The sequence below is a fragment of the Falco cherrug genome, chromosome 10 (genome assembly GCF_023634085.1).
Source record: "Falco cherrug isolate bFalChe1 chromosome 10, bFalChe1.pri, whole genome shotgun sequence".
Classification (NCBI taxonomy): Eukaryota; Metazoa; Chordata; class Aves; order Falconiformes; family Falconidae; genus Falco; species Falco cherrug.
In genome coordinates this window covers 15,287,303-15,299,243 of record NC_073706.1, presented here as the reverse complement: position 1 = coordinate 15,299,243, position 11,941 = coordinate 15,287,303, and the positions used below count along the sequence as shown (strand labels likewise).

General features: G+C 56.9%; 1 protein-coding gene across 8 annotated transcripts in view; it reads right to left on the bottom strand.

Annotated features, from left to right (window-relative positions):
* ZNF512B (zinc finger protein 512B) overlaps nucleotides 1-11,941 on the bottom strand; it is a 35,719-nt gene that overhangs the window by 4,594 nt on the left and 19,184 nt on the right. For 6 of the 8 annotated variants that reach the window (XM_055722247.1, XM_055722243.1, XM_055722249.1 and 3 more), the window contains 5 exons: nucleotides 11,479-11,766; nucleotides 10,657-10,848; nucleotides 3,817-3,918; nucleotides 2,740-2,802; nucleotides 310-408 (listed from right to left, as the gene is read on the bottom strand). In XM_055722247.1, the coding sequence (XP_055578222.1) occupies nucleotides 310-408; nucleotides 2,740-2,802; nucleotides 3,817-3,918; nucleotides 10,657-10,848; nucleotides 11,479-11,766 (744 nt within the window). Of the gene's footprint in view, nucleotides 1-309; nucleotides 409-2,739; nucleotides 2,803-3,816; nucleotides 3,919-8,465; nucleotides 9,385-10,656; nucleotides 10,849-11,478; nucleotides 11,767-11,941 lie in introns of those variants that run through there. The other 2 variants (XM_055722248.1, XM_055722250.1) reach the window with 2 other exon arrangements.

Here is an 11,941-nt window from a genome sequence, read left to right as displayed (position 1 = left end):
GGGTTAGTGACCATCCTGGGTCCACGCACCAGCACCGGCACGCACAACCCATGCCCGAGCCTGGACCACCCCATGCCCTGCTAGCATCACCTCCCTGAGGGCAAGCTGGCCAGCTGCAACCAGCCTGGAGGTGTTGGGGACCCAAAGGGGGACAGGGAAGTCCCCCACGAGGCTGCCACCGTATTGCTGATGCTGCTGGGAGCTGCTGTGCTCCGCGCTTGGCAGACAGAGATGAATGGAGCAGAGCAGCCCAAGGATAGGCGACTTGGAGCAGGGACCAGCCCAGACCAGCCCCAGCTGCTTCCTTACCTCCGAGTGAGCCTTGATGATGTGGTACTTGACCCCGCTCTCTGAGCTGAACTCCTTCTGGCACAGGAGGCAGCGGTACTTGCCCACTGAGTGGTCCCCCTGCAAGACAGAAAGAGCATCCTCCTGCAGCCCCAAGCAGAGCTGAAAACGCCCTGGAGGGGTGGCTCCCCCCACCCTGCTCCCCCCTGTGAAGGGACGTTGATGCAACAGAAAATAAATGCTCGTTTCTAAACCACCAGATCTCTGCCGGCCCTTGGTTCCAGGCCAGGAACTCACAACTGCATCTTCTGCTCTGAATTTCAGCCCGCGCCGGTTGTGTCACAGCAATGTTGGTGGTGCTGGCTGTCGCTGCACTGGGCCAGGCATCAAAGCGCTGGGTCCTACGAGCTCGGAGGGCGGCGAGCGGCAGGTTTTGCTGCCTGTGCATCCCCAGCACCGGCTGGTACGTTACCACTGACACCGTGTGTGTTCCCGGGCACGTGGGAGGCTGATGGGGCCAATTGCCCCGTTTCTTCACTGTCAGATTTGTGATCTCCTGAGAATGAACCACCACCTAATTTATGTCCAACAGACTCACCTAATTTTCCTTTAACGCTGTCAAAGAGACGCAGCAACTGCTGGATTTCTGTCATTAGAGCCCTTGTGGGGATGACTGATCTCCTGGCTCTGCCACAGTTCACGGCACAGGGGAGATAATGTGCTCTCTACTGATGAGGGGTTTATGGATGGGCCCCTCCAGGCGATATATATGCTCCCTGGGAATTTCTCCATAGCTGGCTCCATGCTGTAAATCTGGAGTTAGACAGATCTTTCATTTCGGGAACAGGCAGGACGCAGGCAGGCCCGGGCCGGCTGCAGGTTGGCTTCAGAAATACTCATGCAAAAATCACCTCGGTGCATCAATCCCCGCTGAGGACAGGGTGCTGCCTGGGAGCATCCTCCGCTTTCAGTAAGGCTTGATGTGTTTCAACCAGTCCTGCAGGATTTTACAGCAGAAATCACAGGCCAGCTCTGGAGGGGCTGTGATTTACGCCAGACTTGGTGGTGCATGTGTCCGTGGCCGAACTAAATCCTCTGTAAGGGCAAGAGCCCCGCTGATGGCCGTGCCGGCGGGACACAAAGCAGCAAACTCCCCCAGTGCCGATCCCCAACACCCAGTCCCGGCTACGCCAGGCTTGCCGGACCTGGAGGGTGCAGCTCTGCGGTTAAAAAAAATGCTCGTGCAATTGCCCAGCTGCTTTCTGAGCACAGAACCAGCCAGAAAATGGCTCCGTTTTCTCTCAGAGACCGTTTGCTGGTGGGCTGCCTGGTGCTGCACGCTTTGCAAAGGAACTGCCCTAGTCTCCTGTGTTTGCACTTTTATCCTGCATAAATACAGCTTCTTCTGCCGGATCTCTGCAGCCTATTTTCTAAATGATCTCATTAAGGCTTGATGTTCCAGCTAGTGTTGGAGGAGCGCGGGAGTTTGTGTTTTTAATAACCACGGGGTATGTATTGGAGCTGCCTCCTGGAAGCTCCATTCAGTGGAAGCTGCAGCTGGAAACGTTTCAGGGTATAAAGCTTTACCAGCTCTTACTCAGTTCCAATTTGAGGGACCTACGCTGAGCTCCCGCTGCCTCCCCCGTGGCAGCTGCAGGCCACCAGAGCTCACTGCAGCCAGCAGTGTTGATGCTTTGTCGGGAGAGAGGGACTGGTCCCTGCAGAGACAGGCCTCAGCTCCACCTCCACGAGGCACCGCACCAGTGTCCCTCCAGCTGGGGAAGCTGCTGGGCTTCCCGAGGTTCTGCAGGGCTGCCCAAACCAACAGAAAGACTCTCGATTCCCACCTGCCTTTTCAGCTTCCAACGCTCAGCTCCCTGGTTCTAAGCTGCCGCAGTCGATGCGTGGCTGCGTGCAAGGTGCTGGCCACGCTGGTTAGCCGAGGGCTTGTGTGAGCGACTCGGGGCTGCAGGAACCACGCTGGGTGGGGGCTGCTGCAGGATGGGGATGCCGAGGCGGGAGGATGCGAGGCAGGCAGGCTTGCTCCCGCTGCCCCATCTCCGAGGCACTTTGTGTCAGAGGTCTGGGCTCTGGGGTGAGAAATCTGCGCTGCAAGACCTCTCCTCCAAAGCTGGGGTGGTAGCTAAATCCTCCCCATCACGTCTGCTTGGCTCAAGCCTCTCTGCCTTCATTTGTCCATGGCTGTGGATTTGATCCTGCCCAGGAGGACGACGCTGAGGCTGAGCAGCTGGACCGGGATGGTGCAACAATGGGGCTGAGCAGTGCTAAACTCAACAGGCAGCAGCATTGCTCGCCCAGCCCTCCCAGCGGCCACGATCCTTTAACCTGTACTGTTGTCCCTTGGCCTGCTGCTTCCAAACGAGCCAGGGGGGAGAGAAAACCAAAACCCAAGCCCACACCTGAGCCGAGGCTGTAAAAGGAGGGACCCACCTTGTTGCAGTTGGCCAGGTGAGCTTTCAGCCCTGAGACGCTGGAGTAAATGGCTTCACAGCACTGTGGGAAGAAACAAAGCAGGGTTTGCCACAATCCCCCCTCGTCTCCATGCCTTCCTCTGCGCCGGGGCCAGGAGCCCACTGCGCCAGCAAGGCCACCGGTCCAGGCTCAGCAGCGTGAGGTTAATGCTCTGTGAGATGCGGAGGGCTCTGGTCACACGTTTCCTATTAGTGCTAATGGGAGTCATGTGGCCACATCCCTCTGCAACGGGCTGAAAAATGTCTCTCCTCAATGTCTCCGTGGAAAACGTACATTTGTGAGCAGTCGGGAGGTCCTGCTGGGCTACAGGAGTTCTTGGAGCCACAGCAGACGCTTAACAGAGAAGAGAAATCACCCGGGCAGCAGCATGACCAGTTTCTGAGCAATGTCTTTTTCAAAGTGCCTGTGTATGACATTAATTAGCCAGCGCGTCTCCCCCCGGCCTTGCGGTAACAGCCTCGTTCAAAACTCCCATTAGCAAGGCTTTGTTTCAGATGATAAATCAACAGCCCAGGATGAGGGTGGAGTTCACCTCCCCGCCAGCTCAGGCCAAGGCTGCATTTTACAGCAAGATGAAGTGCACGCACCACGTCCCCAAGGTCTTTGCCTGTCACAGGGCTTTAAAAAGAATGGCTTAAAACCAGCCCCAGCTTTAGTCTGGGAAAAGCAGGTTCTCTGCATAAAAAGGCTCTTGAGCACAGAGTGTGCAGCCTGCGCCTCGTCCAGATCTCGGGAGCTTCCCAAAGGCAGCTTCAGAGCCTGAACCATCAGCCCAAGGGCACCCGGGGACAGGGTGGCCCAGTCCCCAGGCCCGGTGGCTCAAGCACACCAGGATGGTCCCAAAGGTGGGACACGTTTCAGCCAGGCACAGCAGCAACCCCAGGGAGAGGAGGCGGAAGCGAGGGTCTGAGCATCACTGCCAGCTTCATCTAGGGCCCAACAAGAACCTGGCTTTGGTGGGCTTCTGCCCCAAAACCTCCCCCCTCCTCCTGCAGACCGAGACCAGCCAGCCTGGAGAACAGAGACAGTCCTTACGTTGTTGGGACAGTTGATGCGGCCCTTCTCCTTCACTTCATTCTTCCAGTTTTCCAGCAGCCTTGGATTGAGCTTTGGAAGCCCAGGTCGGGTGTAATTGAGCTGCAAACAATAGAAGACATTAGCAGAGCTGCACACGCCAGCCCAGTCCTTGGTGGAGTCCTCGCTCTTCACGTGGGTCTTGCCTCCCCCCAGGAGAAGTGAATCGGAGCCGAAAACTAGCTGGGGGGCTTCCCCCAGCAATGCCACCTCCCCCCCCGGGCACTGCAAAGCAGAGGGGTGGCTCTGCCCGCCGCTGTGCCCCTGGCCAGGGGGCAGCTGGGCTGGGGGGCAGGAGCAGGGCAGGAGCCCCCGGCACCGCAGCCACTCCACACAGTGCTGGCAAACAGGAGAGGGGCTCCTGCTCCCGGGTCTGCACCCCACCGTGGGACCAGGCCTGCCCCCGTGCGTTTGGTGCATCGTGTCGGTGTGGCCCTTCAGCCGTGTTTCATAACCGGGAGAATAAACAACCCCGCGCGCTGGGCAGAGGGGATGGACGCCAGGAGCCTCCATGGCTGCCTTCCACCCATGAATGGGCACAACCCGCTAAACAATGAAAGGCTCTTGTGTCTCTGCCTCTCCTTCTGGCAGGGCTGCTCTTTCCAAGTGCTTTTAATTACCACTTTATTAGCGACTTTGAGGTTTAGCATAGCAGGCCGGCCTTCCCAACTCCATTTCTGCCTGTTCAGCACAAGCAAACGCGGCTGCGGCATCTCTGTGTCTCCCGCCTGCCGTGCTTGGCCCTACCTGCGGGCTTCGTCCCTGCCTGCCACCGTGCCACCACGCCAAGGTCTGCAGGGGACACCAGGCTGCTCTGCCTGCAGCCTGAACTGCCAGTCTGCCTGCTGCACCATCAGCATGATGCCCAGCCCAAGCCAGCCAGCTCTGCCAGAACCGAGGGATGCTGCTCGGGTCCCAAGGCCCAAACTTGCCCCAGGGCGAAGCAGAGCTCGCACACAGCGAGGACAGGCGCAAGGACCACGGATGCTGCTTTCCATGGGCACCTCTGAGCGTGGGGCACAGCTGCATCAATGCATCCCTGCTGGCCAGGGAGGATGCACAGGCAAGCAGTGCTCCCAGAGGTGCAAGCCCAGGCTCTTGTTTTTGAAATGTGCCCCTAGAACTCGGAGCTCACCGTTCTGACACGGTGGAGATGCAGCTGGCTGGATTTTTTTTCCAGCTATGAGTTTTCCTGAACGTGCCGATAAAGCTGCAATTCGCCTTTGTCCAGCTCTTCCAAACAGGCAGCTCCCAAACCTCCCTGCAAAGGGGAGCGCCCACTGAGGGCTCGGACACCGACCGCTCTTTTCCACTCAAATTTAAGTGATCCACAAGCCCGTGCAGCCCCCACCTCAGCACGTGGCAGGGACCGCCGGAGAAGAAGGGATCCTGGGGAGAGCCAGGGTCCGTGGGAGTGGCAGGGGCAAAGGACCTTGCAAAACGGTGCTACGAACGCTGGTAAGGACGGATGTGGAAAAATCCCCCAAGCCCCAGTGTGCTGCTATTCCGTCATGCTTTGCGGCTGGGGGAAGATGCCAGCAGAGCTCTTTGAAGCTCTGGGATGGTGCATCTACCAACTGCTTGGTCCCCCACCCGGGGAAGGCAATGCCACCTCCAGGGGAGAACACAGGAGTCTTTTTTTTTTTTTTTTTTTTTTTGTCATTGATACTGAGAGCTGGGATGCCAAACGGCCTCCTTAATTAAAAACCAATCAATCCCATGAATGAGCAAACACTAATGGTAACCACACACAGCCCCAGCAACAACCTCTCCCTCCATGCATCCCTGGGGAGCAGATGAGGGGGGATGTTCAGAGATGGGGACTCTGCTGCTCTGGCTTCCCACTCAAGAGAAAAATCCCTCCCCACTCTCCTCCAACAGCCCTGCACAATAACATGCAAATCCCATGTCTTCCCGGGGCGCTGCGGTTCTGGGAATGTCAAAGTCATCTTTATGTCTCTATTAAGAGGGAGCCCCAGGCATGGAATATTTTTTTTTTCCATTTATTTTCCTCAAACAGCCTGTAAGTGAAAATCTTCATGGCCAAATCATTAAACGACTACAACTGGTTTTGGCTGCAGCCCATCTCTTCTGAACAGTCGAAGGATGCTGGGGTGGGAAGGCTTGTTTTCTTTGACTGATGGTTTTATTTAATTAACTTTCATATTTCAACCCTCTGCACTCCCTAGACAGCTCTCCCCTTCCCCAAAATATATCGCGGTAAATGAGAACCATGCAGGCTGCCTCGGCCCTGGCCAACAAGCACCCCTGGAAGCTTTACCGAGGTCCCCAGTGCGAGGCACAGCTCTCCCATCACCCTGTGGAAACCGCAGCTGGTGCCGGCCGGGAGACGAAGCCAAAGCACACCCAGGGGTGCTGGCCAGCAGCCGGGTCCCATACGTGGCTCCGGGTGGCTGGGTCACACCATGCCGGTGCTGCCGAGCCCAGGGAGGAAGGGCAGACATGGCCTCCCTGAGCTCCGGGGCTGCAGCTGGAGCTGGGCTCCGGTTTGGCCCACCAGTGACGTGAGTCCGCAGGGCTGAGGCTGGCTCCCGCCCCATTGCAGGGCTATCGTCTTGGGGGACAAACCTGAGCCAGGCTCTTCTGCTCTGGAATTTATCCTGGATCCAGGATGGGGTTTTCTTAACTCGAGCCTGGAGGTGGCTTTTCCCCTTTAGCTTTATGACTGGCCTATGTCAGCCCTTTGCTCCAGGCCCCTGTCACCCTGCCACGCGGCAGCCAGGCTCCATGGGGATGTGCAGCCTCTGTGGCTGGCCCCAGCCCTGCAGCTACACTCAGATCCTGAGCTGTGGGGAGGTGACCGGGACTCCCTTGCAACCCACAGAGAACCTCTGCATCCCTCCCTGTGCAGCACGGTGGCTGCCTGGGCTGCGGAAGTCCACCACCATCTCTGGCACAAAGCTCGTGGCACCTTGAAACAAGCAACCCCTGCTCGACCTCTACAGGGAAAGCATCACACCATGAAACTTGGGATTTCCATGGGATTTTCTCTCCTCTCATCCCTTAGATGCCTCTTCCCTCTGCTCAAGGAGGTTCTCTCAGTTCGGCCTCCAAAATGGGGAAGAGCATCACCCCCCGTCAGATCCCAGAGTCCACCACCGCCTGCCCACGCCACCAAGCTGGGAACCTGTTGGTCTCTCACTTCTTCTGCGGTGGCCCCAAGACTGCTCACGGGCAGGCGATGGCCCCAGCGACGGCCTGAGGAGGTTGAGGACCGGATTCATCTTCATGGAGCTTCTGGAAAGGGGATTTTTCCCAGAAAAGCAGCAGGGGTGTGCCCTTCCCCATCTGACATCCCCAGCAAGCAGCCGTTGTGAAACACTCCATCTGTTTCAGCTTATCCAGAGGCAAATAAAGATCGGAGCGAGAAAATAAGACTCCAGTGTATATTTAGAAATGCTGGATTTGGTTAGTGCAGAATGAAGGCAGCGCAGGGCCTGGGATTGAGCAGCAATCGTTTATTCTAATGCCATAGCTTTGGTGCGAAGGAATCCGTCCTCCTGGGGAAAGGCAAACGCATCCCACCATGGGCCACCAACGGGATCCAAACCCAACATCCCTCTCCCCGGCTGGGACTGGTTGCCACGTGGCCATAAGGGCAGGCCACGGTGCGGGGGCTGCAGTGGGACCATGCCTGCCGGGAGGCTGTGAGCCCCTGTACCCCATCGGCTTGCTGAGGAGCTGTTTGCCTTCCCCTGTGGAAAAGCTTTGCTGCCTGGAAAAGGGATGGAGAGGAGGGATGGCTTTCCTCATCAGCTCCCTTAAAAACCACGTTAACTGCTGGGACCGTGGCGGTAACTGGACAACTCGGGGACAGAGCGAGTCCTGTGCTGCAGCAAGCCCAGGTTACAGACCGAGCTGGAAAGCGTCTGTCCCTCCAGGACCCTGGAAATCCCTTGGTCCTGCCGAGATGGTGCAGAAGCAGTTGAAATCTGCTGCCGATCCCTGACATCCCACCTCTCTCCAGGTCCAAGGCAGTGGCAGAGCAGGGGGTGTCTGTGTGCCTGGCAGTGTACTCCCAACAGCTGGATACGGCCCGTGGGAAAAAAAGAGGTGGTGGCGTGGCATCTCCTCTGGGAACCATCAGTCCTACTGCCCTGGTCACGGTTAACTGGCGCTTGTCCTTCTGCCACTCTGGTGGCTCTGTGTGTCCGCTCCCTTGGAGGGATGGCCATCATGCATGCTCAGCAGGGTGGTGGCACTGGGCCACGGGGATGCTGCCCACTCCTCCGAGCCTCCCACGCTGCCTGGGGCTGGACCTGCCACAGAGCTGTGCTGCCAGCACGGCTGAAGCCAGTTCTGAGGGAAAGGCTATTTTTGGGGCTGTAACAGGGTCAAACTGGGCGCTTGCTGGCATGTTAGAGTCACTTGCAGTTGGGAGGTTTTTTTCCACACCCTGAATTAAAGCAACTTGTAAACGCAGAGCAGTCCTGAGCGATGCAAGATGATGTTCAGCAGAGCAGCACCACGCGTGCTGAAGTCAGCAAGCTCCCACCAGCTTCCCCAGGCAGAACCTACCTCCCACCTCTTTCCAGCATTGCTCGTCGAGAAAAAATGTCATAGACTGAACAGATTATATTTTAGAGTGTTGTCAAGGGAACGTGACAGTCTCACAGCTACACACATTCGCCCACCGCACTGACCTCCCCTGAAATCCATCTGTGCGACACACGGCCAGCACAGCTGGGGAGAGCAGCCCATGCAGGACCCAAGGTCCCGATCCTCCAGCCCAAGAGCCTTGTTTTGCCACCTGGAAGCCGGTCCAGCTCCTCCCTTGCCCACCTTCAATGCAAACCTGCTTCCGCCACCCTCACAGCAATTCTCTTTGTTTTTCTAACACCGAGATGGAGCTCAATTAAACTCTGAACACAAGAAGTCTCATAAAAAAAAAACAAACCACCACAAACAGCATTTCACAGAGCAATTACGCCAGCGGCTGAGACCTTTACGATGCCTCTGTATGTCAGCTTGCACATGGGCCCCTTTGTCCAGGCCTGGGAGTCCTGGCTGCTCCCTCAATTCAAACAGAAAATACCCAAAGTAAGGGGAGCTATTCAAAGAGGAAAGAGAGGAATGCAAGTGCTGAGGCTGGAGGGGGGAGAAGAGAGCACCACACCTCTTCTCCCACAGTATTTGAAATGAAACAGCTACTTTGGGTTTGAATTTTTTATGTTATAAATGCATTGCAGCTGAAGTCATCTGGAAACCAACAATGACAACACCAAGCATTGAGGAAACAAAAAGTTTCCAACCAGTTCTAGACCTAAAACCCCCAGCTCTGCTCCAAGGTGGATGGCAGCACCATGTCCGGATCCCCTTCTGCGCCAGCTGCCTCACCGGGATGCCAAGGCGGGTAAAGAAGATACTGGTTTGTTTGTGTGCTGGTTTTTCATCTGCCCACTGCGTGCAGACTGGGAGCTGAGTCAGGCTGAGCTCCTCCAGGTCTCTGCAGGAGGATGGTGGCACTTCTGCCGAGAACATACACGTGCCAGGACAGTGTGGGACAGGCTGCGGCAGTGGAAAGGCATTTTGGCTGAAGCTTTCCTGTTTTGCCACCCATTTTCCTGGAGCGAGCCACATCACTTCTCTAGGCTGACTCTGGGACTTGGGCTGTTTTCCTGGCTTGAGGCAGGTCCTTTGGGCTGGGGCTCTCCTGCACTCTGCACGCCCACGGCAGAGGCACTGCCACACTCCCTGTGGCAAAGCTTTAACCTGCTGCCCTCCGCTCCTCACTCCGATCTTTACAATGTGCCCAATTATCCCACCCAGGGTGAACTTCAGAGCACTGGACAAGAGATGCCCAGGACTGTTCAGAGCAAGGAAAACAGCTGGTACCTAACCGCAGAGCTACTTGCTCAGGAAACAGGCTGCAGCTTGTGCAGAGACTTGCAGGATGGCTCTGCACTGAGTCCTAGCATGGGCCAAAAAGTATCAACCATAGGATTATAAAACTCTAGCCCCCTCTCATTTCTCACTTTTACACTGAAAAAGTTTATGACTTGCTGCTGCTTCATTCATTATATAGTCCTGAAGGAGCACTCCTGCAGGGAATATCAGCTCTGGGACATTCCCAGGAATCACCACCTCCCACAGCCAGGAGGGATGTTTGATTTAACATGTTACTCCAATGCCTCCATGAAGCTCAAGACCGCCAGGGCACCAGCGTTCACTGCACAGATTCCGCAGCACCAGGCCATGTGTGCACGGCTGCTGGAGACTGCAGGGCTCAGCCCTGCCTCCACGCGCCGGCAACGCTGCAGGCCCTTTACCTCCGGCAAAGCATCTCCCAGAAATTAAGGAAGAGACACAGAAGGGAAGAAATTCCGCCTGGGGCATCTTTGCTCTCTGACAGTGCAAGGAAGATGGTTTCAGATCCAACCTCTGCTCTCTTTGTGTGCTCCTCTTGGCTGCCAGCCCCTGCTTCACTCCTGAGCACAGACCAGAACTGACCTCCCTCCACAATATCCTCTGGGCTGGACTCTGACCTTTCCACTGCCCACAAAGCACCACCTTTTGCTCCATTTAGACTTGCGTCCTTGCAGCGGCAAGGGCAAAGCCGCCTGCTACCAGGCTTGTACAGAGCCTGCAGACCTCTGCTGGGTGGGCTCTTTAGCAATAAATTTGCCATCACATCTAAGCGATTTAAGGCACAAAAAATGAGACACACGAGCTCTCAGCCAGCTGAGGCCACACTAGCATCCCAGGATCTCTGTGTACAGCTAGTGAAAAAAAAAAAAAAAAAGGAAGAAAAAAAATAAAAGAGAAGTAAAGGCTTCTCACCCGCTTCGTTTCAGGCACCAGGTCGTCCTTCATCCTCCGCTTGGTCCAATCCTTGGCAAGCTCGTCCTCCGCTATCTCCTGAAGGTGGAAGACGGCTACTTGGGCTGATGTCCGACGGATGCGGCCACTTGGGGTCCTTTCAAAATCTTCTACGGGGCCAGGCTCCGGCTTCACCTCTGGCTCCTCCGAAGGCTGCAACAGTCAGGAAGGGCACAATGAGGGGAGAAGAGGCAAGCTCTCTGGCCCCGGGATGGGCATGTGGGGGCTGGGCTTGCGTTTGTAGACCTGCTTTGTGCAGGCAGAGGCTGCAGAGACACCAGCGTGGCTCTGCACCTGAGCAAGGGAACAAGGGGAGCACCCCTACCTCCCCCTGCCCAGCAGACAGCCATGTGTTAAGACTGACTGTGTCCTTTCGCACTCCCACGTGTAAAAACGTCTCGATTTATTAGAGTTGGGGAGTTATTAGCGTCAGATGCACTGTCATTAGGAATCAACAGAACAGAAAAGGATGCTCCCTAGGGACAGATCCTGCCACCCCAGAACTGGCAAGCAGCCGGCACTTGCTCTCTGCCAAGGGAGCAGCCGGAGCTCTGTGTTTGTTCCCTGCAGAGCATGGATGCAGGGTGGGCTGCAGCACAGCCCTGTGGGCACCAGGGAAGGGAAACGCTGCCAACCACTTCACTCCCGTAAACGCAGCGATTCAGCTTTTCTGGAGGGGTGGAGGAGGCTGCAGCCCATTCCCCACCCCGACACCGCATGGTACAACACACGCGCGTGGTGATGCGAGGGAGAAAACAACATCAGTCCGACATCTGCACCTGCCTTGCCCGGCCCGGCCCTGCCCGGCTCTGTCCTGCCCGCAGGCTCTGCAGCTCTGCAGTCACCCCCAGGGGGGGATGGCCCCACTCCTTGGGCTGTGGAGGCGTCCAGGGGGCTCACCGAGGCCATGTGTTCTGACCGCACATGGTAGTCGTGGCCAGCCTTGGATTTGTACTTCTTGCCACAGTGTGGGCAGCTGAAGACAGGCTTGTCGGCCTCGGCGAGCTGCTTCCCGCACCGCTTCTGGTGGTACTGGTAGCCCATTAGGCTGGAGAAATTGGCCACGCAGCCCTGCGGTGACAGGGAGAAGGGGAGGGTTTTAAGGAGGGCTGGGGCTTCATGCACCCATGTCGAAACAGTCGGGGTGCCATTGCTCCAGGGAGGAACACATCCCAGGGAGACCCCTCCACAGAGCAGCTCCGTCAACCCGTCCCCTCCCAGCGACGGGGGATCGCTGGCCAGCCCC